The sequence below is a fragment of the Passer domesticus genome, chromosome 32 (assembly GCF_036417665.1).
Source record: "Passer domesticus isolate bPasDom1 chromosome 32, bPasDom1.hap1, whole genome shotgun sequence".
NCBI classification, from domain to species: domain Eukaryota; kingdom Metazoa; phylum Chordata; class Aves; order Passeriformes; family Passeridae; genus Passer; species Passer domesticus.
Genome location: NC_087505.1, coordinates 2447255 through 2466543, shown reverse-complemented (window position 1 = coordinate 2466543; position 19289 = coordinate 2447255). Strand labels below are relative to the sequence as shown.

The 19289-nt window shown below is 61.6% G+C and overlaps 2 protein-coding genes across 6 annotated transcripts in view; both read right to left on the bottom strand.

Moving 5' to 3' along the window:
* Positions 1-388: 388 nt before the first annotated feature.
* INSRR (insulin receptor related receptor) lies at positions 389-12568 on the bottom strand. The gene is made up of 22 exons (XM_064401594.1): positions 12505-12568; positions 10451-11002; positions 8275-8587; positions 8047-8189; positions 7750-7894; positions 7452-7666; positions 7256-7382; positions 6914-7152; positions 6659-6826; positions 6363-6552; positions 6197-6238; positions 5795-6060; positions 5545-5681; positions 5117-5282; positions 3858-3966; positions 3676-3746; positions 2593-2822; positions 2404-2514; positions 2145-2304; positions 1002-1131; positions 793-927; positions 389-659 (listed from the first exon to the last, which is right to left on the bottom strand). Exons 1-22 carry the CDS (start codon positions 12557-12559, stop codon positions 389-391), a joined length of 3975 nt encoding a protein of 1324 aa, XP_064257664.1. The 5' UTR covers positions 12560-12568.
* A 549-nt stretch (positions 12569-13117) lies between these two features.
* Positions 13118-19289, bottom strand: part of LOC135288149 (death-associated protein kinase 2-like) — an 11697-nt gene continuing 5525 nt past the window's right edge. For 2 of the 5 annotated variants that reach the window (XM_064401468.1, XM_064401467.1), the window contains 12 exons: positions 18577-18629; positions 18028-18131; positions 16632-16853; positions 16402-16540; positions 16126-16255; positions 15963-16011; positions 15810-15836; positions 15537-15689; positions 14016-14061; positions 13821-13910; positions 13632-13697; positions 13118-13381 (listed from right to left, as the gene is read on the bottom strand). In XM_064401468.1, coding sequence (XP_064257538.1) covers positions 13301-13381; positions 13632-13697; positions 13821-13910; positions 14016-14061; positions 15537-15689; positions 15810-15836; positions 15963-16011; positions 16126-16255; positions 16402-16540; positions 16632-16853; positions 18028-18131; positions 18577-18627 — 1158 coding nt within the window. In that variant the 5' untranslated portion in view covers positions 18628-18629 and the 3' untranslated portion in view covers positions 13118-13300. The remainder of the gene's footprint in view (positions 13382-13631; positions 13698-13820; positions 13911-14015; positions 14062-15536; positions 15690-15809; positions 15837-15962; positions 16012-16125; positions 16256-16401; positions 16541-16631; positions 16854-18027; positions 18132-18576; positions 18630-19289) is intronic. The other 3 variants (XM_064401469.1, XM_064401470.1, XM_064401471.1) reach the window with 3 other exon arrangements.

Genomic DNA, 19289 nt, shown 5'->3' with positions numbered 1-19289 from the left:
CACCTGGGAAAGGTGTGGGGATCACAGGGGTGGCTGACCTGGGGAGCGATGACAGGGGCAGGTTGATGGGGGACCCCGAATGCCAAACCCTGCTACCCATTCCCATACCCACATTATCCCACCCCCCTGAAAAAAAGTAAGGAAAAATGGGTGTTCTCCTCCCAACCAGCAGCCCCCCACTCCCTCCCACTGACTCGGAGCACCCCCAATTTATTTTCAGGGGAAATGCATCCCATGGAGCATCCTTGCCTTGCTGCCACCCTCCTCCCAAGGCACCCACTCCTTGGAAGCAATAAATAATGCGGGGGGGGGGGGTCCCAGCAAGTGGGGGGCGGCTGGAGAGGGGCGTGGGGTGCAGAGTCCAGCGGGGCTCCGAGGACACCCCGGGTCAGAGCGAGGCTGTCCCGTTGGGGAGCTGCCCTGGGCTGTGGTCCCTGCGTGCGGGCAGGGGGGACGCGGGGGGCTCGTCCTCCTCGGGGGGCGGATCCGTCTCGGTGCTGGAGGGCTCTCCCGAGCCGTGGTGGCCGTTCTCGGGGCTGTAGAAGAAGGAGAGGGTGCGGAAAGCAGGCGCCATGTGGTCCTTGATGCGCTCCAGGAGCTGCACGAAGGAGGGGCGCTGGCGCGGGTTCTGCTGCCAGCACAGGCACATCAGCTCGTGGCTGCGGAGAGAGGGCACCCGCTGGCTTTGGGGGGCTCCCAACAGCCCTGCCAGCAGCGCAGAGAGCAGGATTTCCCCTGGCAGCCTCTCCCGCAGCAGGGTGGGGGTGTGAGGGGCTGTCCCCCAGCACTCACAGCTCGTCGGGGCAGTTCTCGGGCCGCTCCAGGATCCCGTTGTCCATGACGAAGCGCAGGACCTGCTCGTTGGACATGCCCTGGTAGGGCTGCTCGGCCAGCGTGGCAATCTCCCACAGCACCACCCCGAAGGACCTGCCGGGGCACCGCTGCTCAGCCGGGGGGGGGGGTCCCCAAATCCCCCCGGCTCTGCCCACCCCAGCACCCACCAGACGTCAGACTGCGTGTTGAAGATGCCGTCCTTGAGCGCCTCGGGGGACATCCAGCGCACCGGGAGCAGCCCCTTGCCCCCTTTCCGGTAATAATCCGTCTCGTAGATATCCCGGGTCATGCCGAAATCTGGCCGAGGAGGAAGAGGAGGAGGAAGGTGTGGGCAGCAGGAGACAGTGGCACCGCCACTGTTGCCCTTTGCTGACCCAGGGATGGGGCAACTGAGAGGTGTTTTAAAAACTTCGATTCTATTTTCAGTCTCATGAGAAGGGTGAGACAATACAGATGTTATAATTCATGCCATTACAATCAGAAGCTAATGATTTCTTAATTACAATATACTATAAGTGTTTCTTGGCCTATCAGCTTTAGCTACACTATGTTGTAAATGCCTTACAGTAATCATCTAAAATTACTCTTTGTGGGTCCTGCTACAATGCATCTTTCATAGTTCTGTTTCTCTAAAGTATCTCGTCTTGTTTGTAAGGCTATCTTTTGAAACTTGGTTCTAGTTCAATTTTTCTCTCAACAATGTCTGTCTTATTCTATGGTATCTCTAAGGTAGTATCTTATCTTATCTGAAGGTTTGTATACAGATGCACACGATGTGAGTCTTCTCAGAGAATTCACAGAATTCACAGAATCACTGGGTTGGAAGAGACCTTCAAGATCATCAAGTCCAACCCAGCCCCAACACCTCAAATGAACCCTGGCACCCAGTGCCACATCCAGGGTTTGTTAAACACCTCCAGGGATGGTGACTGCACCACCTCCCCAGCAGCCATTCCAGAACTTTATCACTCTTTAAATGAAAAAATCTCTTTCCTAATATCCACCCTTGGTGAAGCTTAAGGCTGTGTCCTCTGGTTCTGTCAGTTCCTGGAGAAAGAGACCAGCCCACCTGACTACAACCACCTTCCAGGAAGTTGTAGAGTGATAAGGCCACCCCTGAGCCTCCTTTTCTCCAGGCTAAACACCCGCAGCTCCCTCAGTGGATCCTCTCAGGGTTTGTGTTCCCAGCCCCTCTCCAGCCTCGTTGCCTCCTCTGGACGCACTCAAACATCCTTCCCAAACTGAGCGGCCCGGAACTCGATGCAGTTTCGTCACAGTTTGAGAATTTTCTGTACATTTCTCACTCCCACCTCCAATCTTGACGGTGAAGTCCTCGGACACCATGCAGTTGCGGGCGGCCAGGTCCCGGTGCACGAACTTGTTGGCGCTGAGGTAGGCCATGCCGTCGGCGATCTCGCCCGCCATCTGGATCATGTCCTTCAGCGACGGCGGGGGCAGCCCGGGGTTGTTCTGCACCGTGCACAGAGTCAGGGCTGGGGCAGGGCCACGCCAGCACCCCCCTGGAGCAGGGTGAGTGTCCCTTCTCCTGGCACCTGACCAGCCCCTCACCTCGGCTTCGGGCCTGAGTGAACGCAGGTAGCTCTTCAGGTCCCCACGTGTCATCAGCTCCATGATGACCAAAGCTGGCTGGCCCTGGGATACCACGCCCAGCAGACGGACCTGCAGGGACAAAGAGGGCTGGCGTGTCAGTGGCCAGACCCGCCATGTCCCCTCGCTCCCCCTCAGCTGCCCACCTACCACGTGGTGGCACTTGAAGGCTTTCATGACGGAGGCCTCGTTGAGGAACTCGATGCGCTCCCGCATGGTGGCCAGCTCGTTGACTGTCTTCAGGGCCACCTTGGTCTCCTCTCCCTCCGTGACCAGCCCCAGTGCCACCCCCTCATACACCATCCCAAAGGAGCCCTGTCCCAGCTCCCGGATCACTGTGATCTTCTCCCGGGACACCTCCCACTCATCAGGCATGTACACTGTGGGGTGAGTGGGGATCACGCCGTCCCTGTCACTGTGACTAACCCCATCCACATCCCCATCCTCATCTCCGTGTCATCACCATCCTAGTCCCCGTCCCCATTCCCATCTCCATCCCATTCCCGTCCTTGTCTCCATCCTCATCCTCATCTCCATCCCTTTCTCACCATCCCATCACCATCCTCCTGCCAGTCCCCATCCCCATCCCATTCCCATTCCCATTCCCATTCCCATTCCCATTCCCATTCCTATTCTCATTCCCATTCCCATTCCCATTCCCATTCCCCATCATCTCCATCCCATCACCATTCTCCTCCCGGTCCCCATCCCCATCCCATTCCCATTCCCATTCCCATGCCCATTCCCATTCCTATTCTCATTCCCATTCCCATTCCCATTACCATTCCCATTCCCATTCCCCATCATCTCCATCCCATCACCATCCTCCTCCCTGTCCCCACCCCATCCCCATCTTGATCTTCATCCCATTCTCATTCCCATCTCCATCCCATCACCATCCTCCTCCCTGTCCTCACTCCATCCCCATCCAATTCCCATTCCCATTCCCATCTCCATCCCATCATCTCCATCCCATCATCTCCATCCCATCATCTCCATCCCATCATCTCCATCCCATCACCATCCTCCTCCCTGTCCCCATCCCTTTCCCATTCCCACCTCCATTCCCCTCATCTCCGTCTCCATCCCCACCCCGATACTCATCTCCATCCCATCCCACTCCCATCCCATTCTCACCCCACCCCTTCCCCATCCCCTCCAGCCTGACCCCAGCACAGAAAGGGCTCGGTGGCCCTTTGGGGTGGCTCTGCCTGTCCCCACGTCCCCACGTACTGTCCGAGGCGCTGAAGTACTCGGGGTTGACGGAGGCGTAGAGCGTCCCGCTGGGGTACCCGTCATGGTTCCTGCCAGGGGTGGGCAGCGCTGGGAGCTGCTGCCTCCCCCCAGCCCTTCCCAGGCCTGGTTGGACCAGATCCCACCCCAGCCCAGCCCTGGTGGGGCAGGGGGGTCGTTACCTCTTCTTGTTGTAGAAGAAGACAAAGACGGCCAGGCAGGAGATGAGCACCATGAGCACCACGGGCGTGACGGTGAGCAGGACGTAGAAGCTGCTGGACTCTTCCTCGGCTGCCAGGAGCAGGTGGCCATGGATCAGGGTCTGGACACTGATCCCACCTCACATGGGACACCACCAGTCCAGCTCCCCAGACCAGCAGCACCCTCCGATCCCTGTGTGCCCGTCCCAGAGCATCCCTCAACCCTTTTGTCCCAGTGTCCACCTCCCCAATCCCCAAGCTCCTCAATCCAGCAGCATCCTTGGATGAAGGATGGGAAGAAGACCCATCTGGCTGAGCAGAGGTCTGTGGCTGGAACTGAGGGAGAAAGGAGAGGTTTTGATCTTTGGAAGAGAGGGTGGGAAGTTCAGGAGGATCTGAGGAAGCTCAGGACAAGAATGAAAATTAGAAGGACCAAAACCCAACTAGAACTGAATCTGCCATGAGAGACAATAAAAAATGTTTCTATGAATCCATTAGTACCCAAAAGAGACCCGAGAAGAAAATGAGTGCTGGGCACTGTTGAGGGACCTCAAGTCAGTTTTGGACCCCACAAGGCAGGAAAGGGGGACTGGAATGTGACCAGAGAAGGGATCAGAGCTGGGGAAGGGTGTGGAGCACCAGGAGCACCTGAGGGGTGTGGGGGGCGGCTCATCCTAGAGAAAAGGAGGCTCAGGGGGGACCTTCTGGCTCTGAACAACTCCCTGACAGGAGGGGACAGCCAGGTGGGGATCGGGCTCTGCTCCCAGGGAACAGGGACAGGACCAGAGGAAATGGCCTCAAGTTGCCCCAGGGGAGGTTTAGATTGGATATTGGGGAAAACTGGAAAGCATTGGAGCAGGCTGCGCAGGGCACTGGTGAAGTCTTTGTCCCTGGGGGATTTAACAGAGGTGTGGATGTGGCACTTGGGGACATCGGTCAGTGACAGCCTTGGCAGTGCTGAGGGAACATTTGGACTCACTGGTCTCGGAGGCTTTTCCAACCCAAATGATTCTGTGATGCTCCAGTGCCTCAGGCCAGGATCATCCCTGAACCCCTCAGATTCCCAGTCCAGCAACCACTCCCACCTTCAGCAGCCAGGCCCAGCAGCATCCCCTGGCCCCACAGCTCCACCCCAGCAGCACAGCCCAATTCCCCAGAGTGCCCCAGCTCCCCGGCCCCACAGCTGTCCCCTCCCTGCCCGCCAAGGTCCCTGTTGATGTCCCCCTGTCCCCTGCAGGTACCTGGCCCCAGGATGTAAAACTTGACCAGCCCTGTCCACGATCCATTGCCAGCCAGCGAGGTGGCCCGGACCTTGGCTGAGTAATTCCCTGGCTGGAGCAGAGCCAGGTGGACACCCCCGTACTTGGAATAGCGATGGCGTGAGACACAGACAACGGTGGTGACCTCCTGGAGGGGACAACGTGAGGGTGGCAGAGGGGTTTCATCCCCCCCAGCCATGTGTAAGCCTTGGGAGAGGGATGGGATGGGATGGGATGGGATGGGATGGGATGGGATGGGATGGGATGGGATGGGATGGGATGGGATGGAGATGGGATGGAGATGGAGATGGAGATGGGATGGTGTGGTTTGGTGTGGTGTGGCATGGGTGCCGTGCCCCTCTAACCAGACCTGGCAGGGCTGGGCAGGGGATGCCACAGCAGGTTCTCACCTCACTCTCCCGGCTGTACTTAATCTCATACTTGAGGATGAGCCCGTTGGGGTTCCTGGGCTCCTCCCAGCGCAGCAGGACACTGTTCTTGCCAGCCGGCTCCCACGTGACATTCCCAGGAATGTTGTCAGCTTGCACTGGATAGAGGCACAGAGGGAGTCAGCTCCTGGGGGCATCACCCACTGCCAACCCCCATCTCAACAACATCCCAGCACGGCCAGGGCGGCGTTTGGAAGGGCTGGGGACGCACGCTCGGGCATGGTCCTGGCGAAGACGAAGGTGGCGGCGCTGCAGCCCACGGTGTGCGCGGCGTGGTTGCAGGCGTGGATGTCGATGCGGTACTCGGTGAAGTGGCGCAGCCGCGACAGCACCGCCCGGTCACGCACCACCTTGTCCTCGAAGATCTGGAAGTCAGGCTTGGGCTCGCCTCCCGGGCGGCTCGGGGCCAGCGGCTCCGCTGAGGAAGCGTTGGCCGCGGGTGTGACGGCCACCACGTCCCTGCGCTGCTTTGGGGTCCTGCTTTGGGGACAGGAAGTGGTGGGGAGTTGAGGCAGGGGGTTGTCCCCCAAAATTGGTCAGCAGAGGGGAGATCCCCCAGGCTGGTTGTTGTAGGTTAAGAAAGAAGTGAGTTTTTTGGGAGGTCCCAGCTCACCTCTGTGGGTTCTTATTGATGGACGTCACCTTCCAGGGTGGCCTGAGACAGCGGGAAATCAGTTAAAGGGTCTGCCAGGGGCAGCCACTGGACCCCCCCACCCAGGCAGACCCACGCACCCAGCTTGAGGGAGCCCCCCAAAGCAGGGAACCCCCCCAGATGGCACCTGGGGATGGTGATGGAATTGTGGAGGAAGTTCTCAAACTTCTTCTGGAAGGACTCGGCCTCGCCCTCCATGCGGAGCTGCCCGTCAGTGGGGCGGCAGGGGCAGCACCTCTCCTCGGCATCCTGCTCCCCCTCGGGACCATCCCCAAACCCGAAACGCGTGTCTGCGCTGCTGGTGGGCAGCTTCAGTCCTGTGGGAAGCAACGGGCAGGGCTGGCAGAGCCTGGCTCAGTGGCACCACCCATGTCCCGCTGGCATTCCTGGCTGCCGTGCTGCCCCTGCCCTGCCTGGCCTCACCTTTGTGGCAGTAGTCGTTGATGTAGAGCTCCATGTCCTCGGCCAGCTGCTGCCACAGCACCAGGTAGTAGGCGATGTTGCCGTTGCGCTGCGTGGGCGGCTTCCAACGCACCACGATGTGGGACGAAGAGTTGGACATGGAGATGACGTCCCGGGGCACCGTCGGGGCTGGGAAGACACAGGGGTGGTCAGGCTTTCCTGGGGGTGGAAGGGGGGTCTACCACGGGCATTGCCAGCCCCCTGCCAGCCCCTTACCCGCTGGCATGGTGCGGATGTAAACCACCTCGCTCTGTGCCCCGTAGTTGCGTCCTTCCTCGGCCGTGGTGAGGGTGATGGCGCGCACGAAGATGGCGTATTGGGTCCAGGGACGGAGGTTGAGCAGCGTCACGCCTGGCTCCTGCTCGCTGCTCAGGGGCAGATCCACATCCAGCACGTTCCAGCTCTGGGCCCCGCAGGCATCCTGCCCCACGTACTCCGACACGTTCTGGAAGGGTCTGCCCCACACCGGGCATCAGGGACGGTCCCGGCAGCGTCCAGCAGGGACAGAGGACACCACAGGCTGGCATTCCCAAGCTCTCTACAAGAGGCAGCACTTACGACTCCTTGTAGTAGACAATGAAGCTGAGGAGGTCGCGGTACTCGGGGGGCCGGTACCGCTCCCACTTGAGGAAGATGCGATCGGACTCGGTGACGTTGGAGATGAAGCGCAGGGTCTGGGTCTTGCCTGTGGGGAGGAGGCAGGGCTCAGGCAGAGGGTCGTGGCACTGCTGGCTGTCCCCATGCCCGTACTCACAGGACGCCCGGTCCCCGTTGGTGCGGGGGTTGATCTCCGCCTTGTTCTGCCGGCCCTTGGTGCCCGTCACCTCCTCCATGCGATAGATCTCGGCCAGGCACAGCTTGGGATTGAACGCAAAGTACATCTTGCCCACGGGGATGGAGAGGATGTGGTGGCTCCAGTCCCAGAGCTGCTGCAGGTTCTGGTTGTCCAGGACGTACAGGGTGTAATTCCTGGGGGAGGAGGTGTGGATGGAGGCAGTGGGCAAGGGCACCCTCAGGGCCACATGTCCCCCCCAAACCCACACCATCCTCACCCATCCACCATGGAGTCACCACGGATCAGTTTCAGGTTCTTGAAGAAGGACAAGGAGACGAGGGCGAAGGAGTGCTTGATCTTCAGGAAGCCTGTGATGGTCTCAATGAGCCCCAGGCTGCTCTGCAGCTCCGAGGCCAGGTTATCTGGGAATGACACGCCGCATGAGCTCAGGGAGAGGGGAACCTCCCCATTAATTCACCCTGCGAGGCAAAACACCCCCCTTCCTCCACCCCCTGCCCTCCACAGCAGCTCTCCCACACGGGGTGGGCTCGGCAGGGCCAGCTCAGGCACTCACAGCCCCGGCGGATGTTGAGGATGAGGTTCCCCTCGACGAGGGTGCAGCCCCCCAGCTCCTGCGCCGCCTGCATCGAGTCGATGGTCTTGGTGCCCACCTTGCACTCCTTGGGACACAGCCCCTCACACTTGTGACAGAACATGCTGCGGGCAGGGCGACAGAGACAGGACGTGAGCCAGCCAGCGTGCCACCACCGCGCCCGTGCCGGGGCACCGGGGACACCCGCACCTGCTCTCGTTCCTGGTGTATCCCGAGGGGCACTCGGACAGGCACTGCCGCTGGTGGATGACGAACTTGGAGGCGTCGCGGGGGTTGTGGGAGACCTTGCGCAGGCTGGCGCAGTACTCGGCCGTGACGCAGCGCCAGCCCTCGTACTCGTAGGTGCGGGGCGGGCACGAGGGCAGGCAGTGCCCGTTGAAGTGGAAGTGGCGGCAGGCCACGCAGGCCCGTCTGTCGTGGGGGCGGCCGCAGCCCCCCAGGCACTCGGCGTGGCAGCACTCGCCCGCTGCCGTGCACGCCGAGCCCGCGCCGCACGGGCACACTGCGAGGGGAGACACGGCGTGTGGGCACGGGGCACTGCCCGGCCTGGGATGGGGGTCAGCGGGGAGAGGAGGGAGCTGGGAAGGGCTCGGGGGGCTGCTGGCGTCCTCCAGGGCTGGGGGGAAACGGGAGGGAGGGTGGGGTAGAGAGAGAGATGGAGGGAGGGATGGTGGGATGAAGGGGTGCAGGGAGGGATGTGGGGATGGATTTGGTGATGGAGGAATGCAAGGAGGGAGGAACGTGATGCAGGGATGTAGGGATGGAGGGAGGGAGGGAGGGAGGGAGGGAGGGAGGGAGGGAGGGAGGGAGGGAGGGAGGGAGGGAGGGAGGGAGGAATGTGATGCAGGGAGGGAGGGAGGGATGAAGGGATGGAGGGAGGGATGAAGGGAGGGGGGAATGTGATGCAGGGAGGGAGGGAGGGATGGATTTGGTGATAGAGGAACGCAGGGATGGATGGTGGGATGAAGGGATGCAGGGGCAGAGGGATTCAATGATAGAGCAATGCAGGGATGGAGGGAGGGATGTGGGGATGGATTTGGTGATGGAGGAATGAAGGGACGGAGGGAGGAATGCGATGCAGGGATGGAGGGAGGGATGCAGGGATGCAGGGAGGGATGGATGATGGGATGAAGGGATGCAGGGAGGGATGTGGGGATGGATTTGGTGATGGAGGAATGAAGGGATAGAGGGAGGGATGGTGAAATGAAGAGAGAAATGTGATGCAGGGACAGAGGGAGGGATGGTGGGATGTGGGGATGGAAGAATGTGGTGATGGAGGGAGGGATGGATTGTGGGATGAAGGGATGCAGGGAGGGAGGGATGGTGGGGATGGATTTGGTGATGGAGGAATGCAGAGATGGAGGGAGGGAAGAATGGTGGGATGAAGGAGGAATGTGATGCAGGGATGGAGGGATGGAGGGAGGGATGGAGGGAGGGATGCAGGGAAGAATGTGATGCAGGGACAGAAGGAAGGATGTTGGGATGTGGTGATGGAAGAATGTGGTGAGGGAGGGAGGGAGGGAGGGATGGTGGAGTTAAGAGAGAAATGCAATGCAGGGACAGAAGGAGGGATGCTGGGATGTGGTGATGGAGGGACAAAGGGCAGAATGTGATGCAGGGACAGAAGGAGGGATGCTGGGATGTGGTGATGGAGGGAGGGATGGTGTGACGAAGGGCAGAACGTGATGCTGGGACTGAAGGAGGGATGCTGGGATGTGGGGATGCAAGAACGGAGGGAGCAAGGGAAGGATGCAGGTATGCAGTGAGGAATACAGGCATGGATTGATGGAGAAGTGGATGGAGGCATGGCAGCACTGATGGAAAGGGTGCCCAAAGGGATGGAGGAACGGATGGACAGCCATGTGATGAGTGGCTGGCCGGGCAGGTGGGTTGGTGGGTGGCTGAGTGAGCAGCTGGATGGGCGGATGAGGGGCTGCATGGAGGGACAGCAGGACAGATGGATGGACAAGGTGGGGTTTGGCCCATGCTGAACCCCATCTGCCCAGTGCAGCCAGGCCGGGGCCACAGCTGAGGTTGCAGCCCTGATAAGGATCTGTGTTTATAGTACATATTTCATTACCAGCTCTCCTGTTTACAGAAAACGAGCTCAGGAGGGGCCTGTATTTACCTCGCCGCTGGGAAAACACAGCAGCCAGGAGCTGGCCTCTCCTCGGAGGATGATACAGCACGGATCTGGTTACCCCACCGTGCTGCCTGCACAGCAGCAGGGGAGCCACACGCCGGGCCTGCCATTCCCAGGTGGCCCCAGCAGCCTCCTCCAGCGCCCTCCCAGTCTGCCCCGCAGTGCAAACCAGCACCATCCCAGCAAAGCAGCCCAAGCAGGCCCCGTGCCAGCAGCACCCACCTTTCTGGCAGTAGCTGGAGGTCCAGCAGCGATAATCCAGCTGTCCGTTGACGCTGGTCTGCACGCACGGCTTCTCCACATCCAGGATGCCCGGGCAGACATCGGCACACTCCTCGGCCAGCTTATTGCCCACGATGTAGGTGCTGTCGGCGCTGTCGGGCAGCAGCAGCCCCCAGTCGATGGTGGAGAGGTGGCAGAGCTCCTGGTTGCGCTCGATGCGCACGGAACCGCGCAGGATGTGGCCCAGGCTGTGCAGCCCCACGTCCCGCAGGTGCGGCATCTCGAAGATGACCAAGGCGTAGCTGAAGAAGAGGTTGGTGCCGCGGATGACGGAGAGGTTGGGGAAGAGGTCCCGCAGGCTCTCCAGCCCGTAGACGCGGAAAAGGAGCAGGTACTCTGTGATCATGAGCAGGCGAGGGAAGCTGAGCCCCCGGAAGTCCTCGGCGCCCGTGGTGAACATCAGCAGGATCTGCAGGTTGCCTTCGATGATGGAGCAGTTCTCCAGCTTCCGCAGCTGGGACACGTCGTTGCGGATGTCCATGCTGCCGCAGACTGGGGTGGCGAGAGGGGGACCCCATGGGCAGCAGCGGGGATGGGGCAGCCCCCGCTCCCACCCGGGGACCCCCAGGTGATGCTCGGGGGGGTTTAATTTCCCAGTACTGCCTGTCAAGCGTGGCTGGGATTGGAGATGTGAGCAGCTCTGGCAGCAGCCGGCGCGCCGTGGCTCTCCGGGGCACGGCGCGTCCGTCAGCAGCGATGCTAACGAGGCCTGGCAGGCTGCCCTGCCCCTTGTCAGCCCCACAATCATGTCCCAGCCCTGGGGGAAGCTGTCTGGGGGTGCAGATGGTTTTTCTCCTTCCCCACGGTTACCCAGTGGCAGCTCCAGCAAGGCTGTCCCCATTAATGCCCCCTTGTCCCCAGAAAGGTAATGGGGCACACAAGGCTACCACTGGCACTGCCCAGCCCCACACTGGCTGTCCTGGGGCTTTTCCACCCAGAAATGGACACCACGAGCCCCAGCACCTCCTGCTTCCTGATCCTGGCAGGGATGCAGAGCCAGACTGAGCACAGAGCTTCCCACTGACAGCATCCCCAGCCAGAAACCAGGGCCAGGTCCTGGAGGGGACCAGGGGCATGGTCCACTCCTGTCTGCCCGCTGCCAGCCCGGGCTCATGGCCATGTCCTTGTGACCTCATGTCTGGTGGCAATTTTCCCCTTTTGGTGTCGCCCATGAACCGTGGGCACCGTGGCCCCCTGGGCACTGTGGCCCCGTGGGCACTGTGGCTCTGGCAGGTGCCCGTAGCCCCTCACCCCAAGTTCAGCCCCTCACTGGGAGCCCTGTCCCCTCCCTCTGAGGACAGGAGGGTCCCTCTGTCCCCCTGTGAGAGTTACCATCCCCACTGCCACCATCCCTCCCTGACCCCGCAAAGTCCCCCTGTAAGGGGAGGGGTCCCCCGTGCCCTGGGAGCACAGACAGAGGACGGGGGTCCCAGAGGGAGCAGGGACAGTGTCGTGTGTCCCTTGGGCAGCTCTTGGTGTTTCATCCTCTTCCTCCGCCGCTCCCATCCCCCAGCCCCTCGGTGACTAGGGAAACTGAGGCACGGGTGGCAGGGAGAGGGGAAGGCAGGACAAACGACAGACCCTCGTCGTACCCCCAGCTGTCCCCTGTTGTGGCCATAAGACCCAAAACGGCTGCCCCCCTCCCCACCATGGCACCCCCTCCCCAACCTTTCCCACCGCAGCAGCTGCGCAGGGAGCAGCGCTCCCGACTCCTGTGACAATTTCCCACCATCCCGGTGGGCTGAGGGACCCATCCCCGGCCGAGCCCCCCGCTCCCCTCCCCTCACCCCACCCCAGCAGCAGGGGGCTGCCACTCCCTGCCCCTCCTGCCCAAAACGGGGGGTCTGCAGCACCGGGGGGCAAACTCAGACAGGGAACACCCCAAGAGCTTTGCCTCGGGGTTTTTCTCTTGCAGACCCCTGAGCACAGGCAGCCCCCGCCCCAAAACTGCCCCCCAAAGCAAGCACCCCCCCACCCCGCTCCCAAGCACTTACTTTCGCTGGGAGCCCACACGGGGGGCACTGGGAGGTGGCCAAGGACCAGCAGCATCACCCCCAGCCTCGGCCCCATCCTCGAGCGGGACCCCCAGGGCCCCGTCCCCGCCGCTCTCGGGCTCTGCCGCGCCGCGTCCGGCCGGTACCGGGGGAGCGCCGGGACTGGGGGGGGCCCCACGGACCCTGCCCGGACCCTGCGGCCCCTTCACTTTTGTTTTCGGCTGCCGCACACAAAATATTTAGCCTGACAACTGTCAGGGCCAGGGCCAGGGCATGTTTGGGAAATAGAGAGGGGGAAAACAGGGCGGCCCCCCCGCGCCGCAGTGGGAGGGAAGCAAGAACTGCCTCTTGCCTCAGTTTCCCCAGGAGAGCAGGAGGTTCCAGGTTTCTCTGGAGGGGGGACATCAGCAAAGCAGCCATGGGACGGCACAGAAGGGACAATGTAAGGGCGACTCTGCCTCGCAGGGTGACTCTGGGGTGCCGGGAGCCCACGGCTTTGGGGTCCCCACAGAGCAGCAGCAGTGAGGGAGGGAGCTGCGGGCACGCAGCACCGGCCTGGCTGTGAGCAGCCACCCTTAAGGGGAAGGAGAAGCAGGAGAAGAGGACAGAGGAGGAGGTGACATTTATTTTTCTCATTAGGACAAAGCAGGGAGGAGGGTCCCAGCCCTGGCTGATGCCCCAGTGACCCTCCAACACCCCGGAACAAGGAGTGGAGAGCGCGCCTGCCCCTTGGATGGGGCCATGGGGGGACCCCCAAGGCTCCTCTCGCAGAGGTCCTGTGTTTTTTGGGAGGAGCTCAGGAGCAGCTGCTCCTCCGCCGGCGCAGCAGAACGGCGTGGGGGATCCTCTCCTCCTCTTGGTCGCTCTCACAGCAGCGCTGGGGGCACAGGGGGGCTGCAGGGCAGGGACAGGGCTTCCCCCAGAGGAGGGGGTACCCCTCACTGCACAGCACCCCGCCCTACATCTCTGGCCAAGCCCCCCACCACACTCCCCTCATCCCATCCCAGCAATAGGGGGGATGCCCAAAACGGGGGTTCTGCAGCACAGAGGGCACTGCCATAGAGAGACCCCCCCAAATCCCTTCTCCCCCCTCCCCAGCCCATGCTGGGTGGGCTCTGGGGGCTCACCAGCTCCTCATCCTCCCTCCTCACACGGCACAGCCGGTTGCAGGCGGACACGGTGTTGTAGGAGAGCTACAGGGGGACAGAAGGGAGGGGGTCCGAGGTGGGGGTCCCTCCCCAGCTCTAACCCCCCCCCTCACCACAGGGGGGGCTCCCCAGGGGACTCAGGGCTGCTGGGACCCCACAGCCGGGCACCTTCCACTTCCTGCGGGCGTTGAACTTGCGGAAGTTTCTCATGTTGATGGAGGAACGGCTCCGGCTCAGCGCCTGCTTCCTGCTCAGGGGCTGCGGGGACAGGGACGTGGCACCAGCACCGGCGCTGGCACCGGCACTGGCACCGCGTCCCCACCCCGCTGCCAGGGTCTGCCAGGCCCTGCCTGTGCCGCTCACCTTGATCCAGGGGTGCACCAGGCACTCGGCCGCGCTCATGCGGCGCCTGCGGCACAAAGGGAGGAGCTGGGGTCGGGGGTCCCGGCCCCACACACCCACCGGGGATGGGGAGGGGGTCAGGGTCAGGGTTTGGGGTTAGGGTTAGGGTTAGGATCAAGGTTAGGGGTTAGGGGTCAGGGTTTGGGGTTAGGGTCAGTGTTAGGGGTCACGGTCTGGGTCAGGGTTTGGGGTTAGGGTCAGGGTCAGGGTTTGGGGTTAGGGTTAGGGGTCAGGGTTAGGGTTAGGGTCAGGGTTAGGGTTAGGGTGACAGTCAGAGTTAGGGTCAGGGTTTGGGGTCAGGGTCTGGGTCAGGGTTTGGGGTTAGGGTTAGGATCAAGGTTAGGGGTTAGGGGTCAGGGTTTGGGGTTAGGGTCAGGGTCAGGGTCAGGGTTTGGGGTCACGGTCTGGGTCAGGGTTTGGGGTCAGGGTTAGGGTCAGGCTTAGGGTCAGGTTAGGGTTAGGGTTTGGGGTTAGGGTTTGAGGTTAGGTTAGGGTCAGGGTTAGGATCAGGGTCAAGTCAGGGTTAGGGTTAGGGTGTGGGTTAGGGTTTGGGTCAGGGTCAGGGTTAGGGTCAGGGTCAGGGTCAGGGTCAGGGTCAGGGTCAGGGTCAGGTTAGGGTCAGGGTTAGGGTCAGGGTTTGGGGTTAGGGTTAGGGTTTGGGGTTAGGTTAGGGTTAGGGTTAGGGTTAGGGTTAGGGTTAGGGTTAGGGTTAGGGTTAGTGTTAGTGTTAGTGTTTGGGGTTAGGATCACGGTCTGAGTCAGGGTTAGGGTTTGGAGTAGGATTAGGGTCAGGGTTAGGGTCAGGATCAGGGTCAGGGTTAGGGTCAGGGTTAGGGTCAGGGTCAGAGTCAGGGTTCGGGTCAGGGTTAGGGGTAGGGTTGGGGTCAGGATCTGGGTTAGGGTGAGGGTTAGGGTTAGGGTTAGGGTTAGGGTTAGGGTTAGGGTTAGGGTTAGGGTTAGGGTTAGGGTCAGAGTCAGGGTTCGGGTCAGGGTTAGGGGTAGGGTTGGGGTCAGGATCTGGGTTAGGGTGAGGGTCAGAGTCTGGGTCAGGGTCAGAGTCAGGGGCAGGGTCAGGGTTAGGGTTAGGGTTAGTGTTAGTGTCAAGATTAATTTAGGGATAGTGTTACAGTCGGGGTCAGTCTCAGGATGGTGCTGGTGGGGACAGAGAAGGGAACCAGATGGAGGTGGAGATGGTGAGGATGGAGATGTGGATGAGATAGAGATGGAAATAATGATGGGATGGAGATGGGATGGGATGGGATGGGATGGGATGGGATGGGATGGGATGGGATGGGATGGGATGGGATGGGATGGGATGGGATGGAGACTCAGATGGAGATGGAAAGAGAGATGGGGATGATGGAGGTGGGGATGGGGATGAAGATGAGGTTGGGCCCAGGATGAGATTGAGATGGGGATGGGGATAACAGAGGTGGAGGTGAGGGCAGAGATGGGAAGGAGATGGAGGGGATGGGGCCTCACTGTGGCTCCTTCACCAGCAGCCTGCGGATGAAGTCCTTGGCCATGTCCGAGGTCTGGCTGAAGCAGCGCTGCTCAAACTCGTAGGCACCAGCCACCACGTTGGAGAGGGTCTCAGCATCCGTCTCACCCTGGAAGGGGGACAGGCCACTGAGCCTGTGGGGACACAACACAGCTGCTGAGTGCCGGGACAGCGCCGGCTCGGCCACCCCAGCACCCACAGCGTCGCTGTGCCTCAGTTTCCCCCAGCCACAGAGAGCATTGCCCCACACTCACAGAATGTAGGTGATGACTCCGATGCTCCTGCAATGCAGAGGTGGGGGTCAGGTGCTGCCCTCCCTGGGACCCCCCATGCCCTGTGGCACCCAGGGGGGTCCCACCCACCCCCAGCTCCCCCTGTTGTGCCCCCCCCAGGTCCTGACTCCTCACCACATGTCGGTCGCGGGGCTCAGCGGCTCATAATTGATCACTTCAGGAGCTGGGGGCAAACACAGAGCCAGGCTGGGACATCATGGGGACAGGAGCATGCCTGGGGGTCCCATCCCCACCCTGGCTGAGCAGCCCAGCAGTGCAGGGACCCCCAGCCCCGTACCGATGTACTGGGGGGTCCCACAGAGGCTCTTGTAGGTGGTGCCATGCTCCAGCTGCTGGGCCAGCCCGAAGTCAATGATCTTGATCCAGGGCTTGGGGACATCCTTCTCCTGCAGCATGATGTTCTCAGGCTGTGGGGACAGGGCTGAGGTGACCGAGGGGTGGTGGGGGTCACAGCAGCACCCCGGGAAGCTGAGAAGAGTGGGACCAGGGCTCTGGAGATGCCTGGCACTCCTTGCATCCTCAGGGGGTGAGGCTGGGGGGTCCCCACGGGCACCTTGAGGTCGAAGTGAGCGATGAGGCGGGCGTGCAGGTATTCCACCCCGCGCAGGATCTGCCCCAGGAACTCGATGGCCTCCTCCTCCGACAGCATCTCCTTCTCCGCAATGAAGTCGAAGAGCTCCCCACCGCGGATCCTGCGCGGGGCGGGGACGGCGGAGCTCGGCCGCCTCCAACACGCGCCACAAAAAGGGGGTGTCCCCCCCACCCCACCGGGACCCCACTCACAGCTCCAGGACGAGCACCGCCTCGGCCGTGCTGGAGAAGAGCTCGTGGAGCTGGATGATGTTGGGGTGCTGGAGCTGGCGGAGGATGGAGACCTCCCGCTGCACCCGAGCCCGCTCCAGCCCCGGGCGGCCGCCCCGGCCCCGCCGCATCTTCACGAATTTGGCGGCGTAGAAGGCGCCGGTGCTGCGCTCGCGGCACAGCCTCACCTCGCCGAAGTGGCCGCTGCAGCGAGAGCGGGGCTGCGGCTCGGCTGGGCTGACCCCGGGCCCGGGCAAGAGCCCAGAAATCCCTGGGCAGCCCTGGGGGTCCCTGGAGCTGGGATCCCTCCTGCCTGAGCCCCTGCCTGGATCCCTGTGCTCGCCTGCCTGCGACCTGCTCACCTGTGGTGGGTCCTGCTCACCTGCCTGGATCCCACTCCAGGCTGTCCCCACCTGCCCCAGATCCCTGCTCACCTGCCTGGATCCCACTCTCCTGCCCAGATCCCCCTCACCTGCCTGGATCCCTGCTTACCTGTGGTAGATCCCACTCAGCTGCCCAGATCCCACTCCAGGCTGTCCCCACCTGCCCCAGATCCCTGCTCACCTGCCTGGATCCCCCTCACCTGCCCAGATCCCACTGACCTGCCTGGATCCCTGCTTACCTGTGGTACATCCCACTCACCTGCCCAGATCCCACTGACCTGCTGAGATTTCTTCTTACCTGCCCAGATCCCCCTCACCTGCCCAGATCCCATTCACCTGCCTAGATCTCATTCACCTGCCTGGATTCCTGCTGACCTGCCTGGATCCCCCTCACCTGCCTAGATCCCACTCAACTGCCCAGATCCCACTCCAGGCTGTCCCCACCTACCCAGATCCCACTGACCTGCCGAGATTTCTCCTTACCTGCCCGGATCCCTGCTCACCTGCCTGGATCCCTGCCTGCCCTGTGTTCACCTGCCTGCGACCTGCTCATCTGTGGTGGTTCCTGTTCACCTGCCTGGATCCCACTCCAGGCTGTCCCCACCTGCCTGAATCCCCCTCACCTGCCAGGATACCTGCTCACCTGCCTGGATTTCTGCTCACCTGCCTGGATCCCTGCCTGCCCTTTCTTCACTTTCCTGCAACCTGCTGAGCAGGGGTGGGTGCTACTCACCTGCCCAGACCCTCTCACCTGCCCAGACCCCCCCTCACCTGCCCAGACCCCCTCACCTGCCCAGACTCCCTCACCTGCCCGGATCCCCCTCACCTGCCCAGACCCCCCTCACCTGCCCAGACCCCCCTCACCTGCCCAGACTCCCCCTCACCTGCCCAGACTCCCCCTCACCTGCCCAGACCCCCTCACCTGCCCAGACCCCCCTCACCTGCCCAGACCCCCTCACCTGCCCAGACCCCCTCACCTGCCCAGCTCCCCTCACCTGCCCAGCCTCTCCAGCAGCTCATACGTGTCCTCCACGCTGCCCGGGCTCGGGGTGGCTGCCAGGACCTGGCTGCCCTCGTCCTCCCTGGGCTCAGCCACGTCCTGTGGGGCAGCACCAGGACCTGGCTCAGCCCCTGCCCGGGCTGTGCCACACCTGGGGGTGCCCCCCAGGACCCCCCAGGACCCTCCAAGGGGAATTCCCAGTGCTGTGTCAGAGCTCAGCCCCTGCCCAGTTCTTCCAGTTTACACCGAATTCTTCAGCAGGTGGAAACTTGGGGGCTTCCACCCCTTGAGAGGGACCTGCAGGAGCTGCTCAGGGGGCTTGGAAATGGGGCAGGAGCAGGAAGGGGGGGGGGTCACAGCAGCCTCCCCCTCCCCCAGTGTGCTAGGGGTGCAAAATGCAGAGAAAACACAACATTTGGGTTTTTTTTTTTTAAAAATCAGATTAATAGGAGATGAAAGCACTGTGAGCTCAGCCATGAGAGCCCTGCCCAGCCACCCCCAGCCCCCTGGCAGTGCCCCCACACCCCCCAGAGCCGTGGCTCACCTGGGTGCTGCCAGGGGCACCCCTCAGCCCCCCCTGGCCGCTCTCAGCCATTCCTGCAAGACAAGAAGGGTCAGGGGACACCGGGTGTGCAGTCCTGGCAGGGGGGGACAGGGGTGGCTCCTGGGGGAGCTGCCAGGGGCTCCCCCTGCCCAGGAGAGCCGGTGCCACCGCTCCGGGATGGAGCCGGCGTGACGGTGGCAGCTCCGTGGGGTGACAGAGCTGGGGAGGGGAAAATGGATTGTGCAGAATCAGCTTGGGAAGGGACGTTTTGGAAGTTTTGGAAGATTTTGGGAAGAGGAGAGAGAAGAGAAGAGAAGAGAGAGAAGAGAAGAGAAGAGAAGAGAAGAGAAGAGAAGAGAAGAGAAGAGAAGAGAAGAGAAGAAGCAGATATATATAAAATATATAAATATTATATATAAATGCAAATATATTACTATATATAATAGATTATTATTCATAGAATAAATATTATTTTTATATCTAGAAATGACAGTCAGTGGTCCCCATGCCCTAAAGGACAATTGGAGGTCCTAAAGGACAGTCCCCAAACCCTAAAGGACAGTCAGTGGCCCCCAAACCCTAAAGAACAGCCCCCAAACCCCAAAGGACAGTCCCCAAACCCCAAAGGACAGCCCCCAAACCCTAAAGGACAGTCCCCAAACCCTAAAGAACAGTCCCCAAACCCCAAAGGACAGTCCCCAAACCACAAAGAA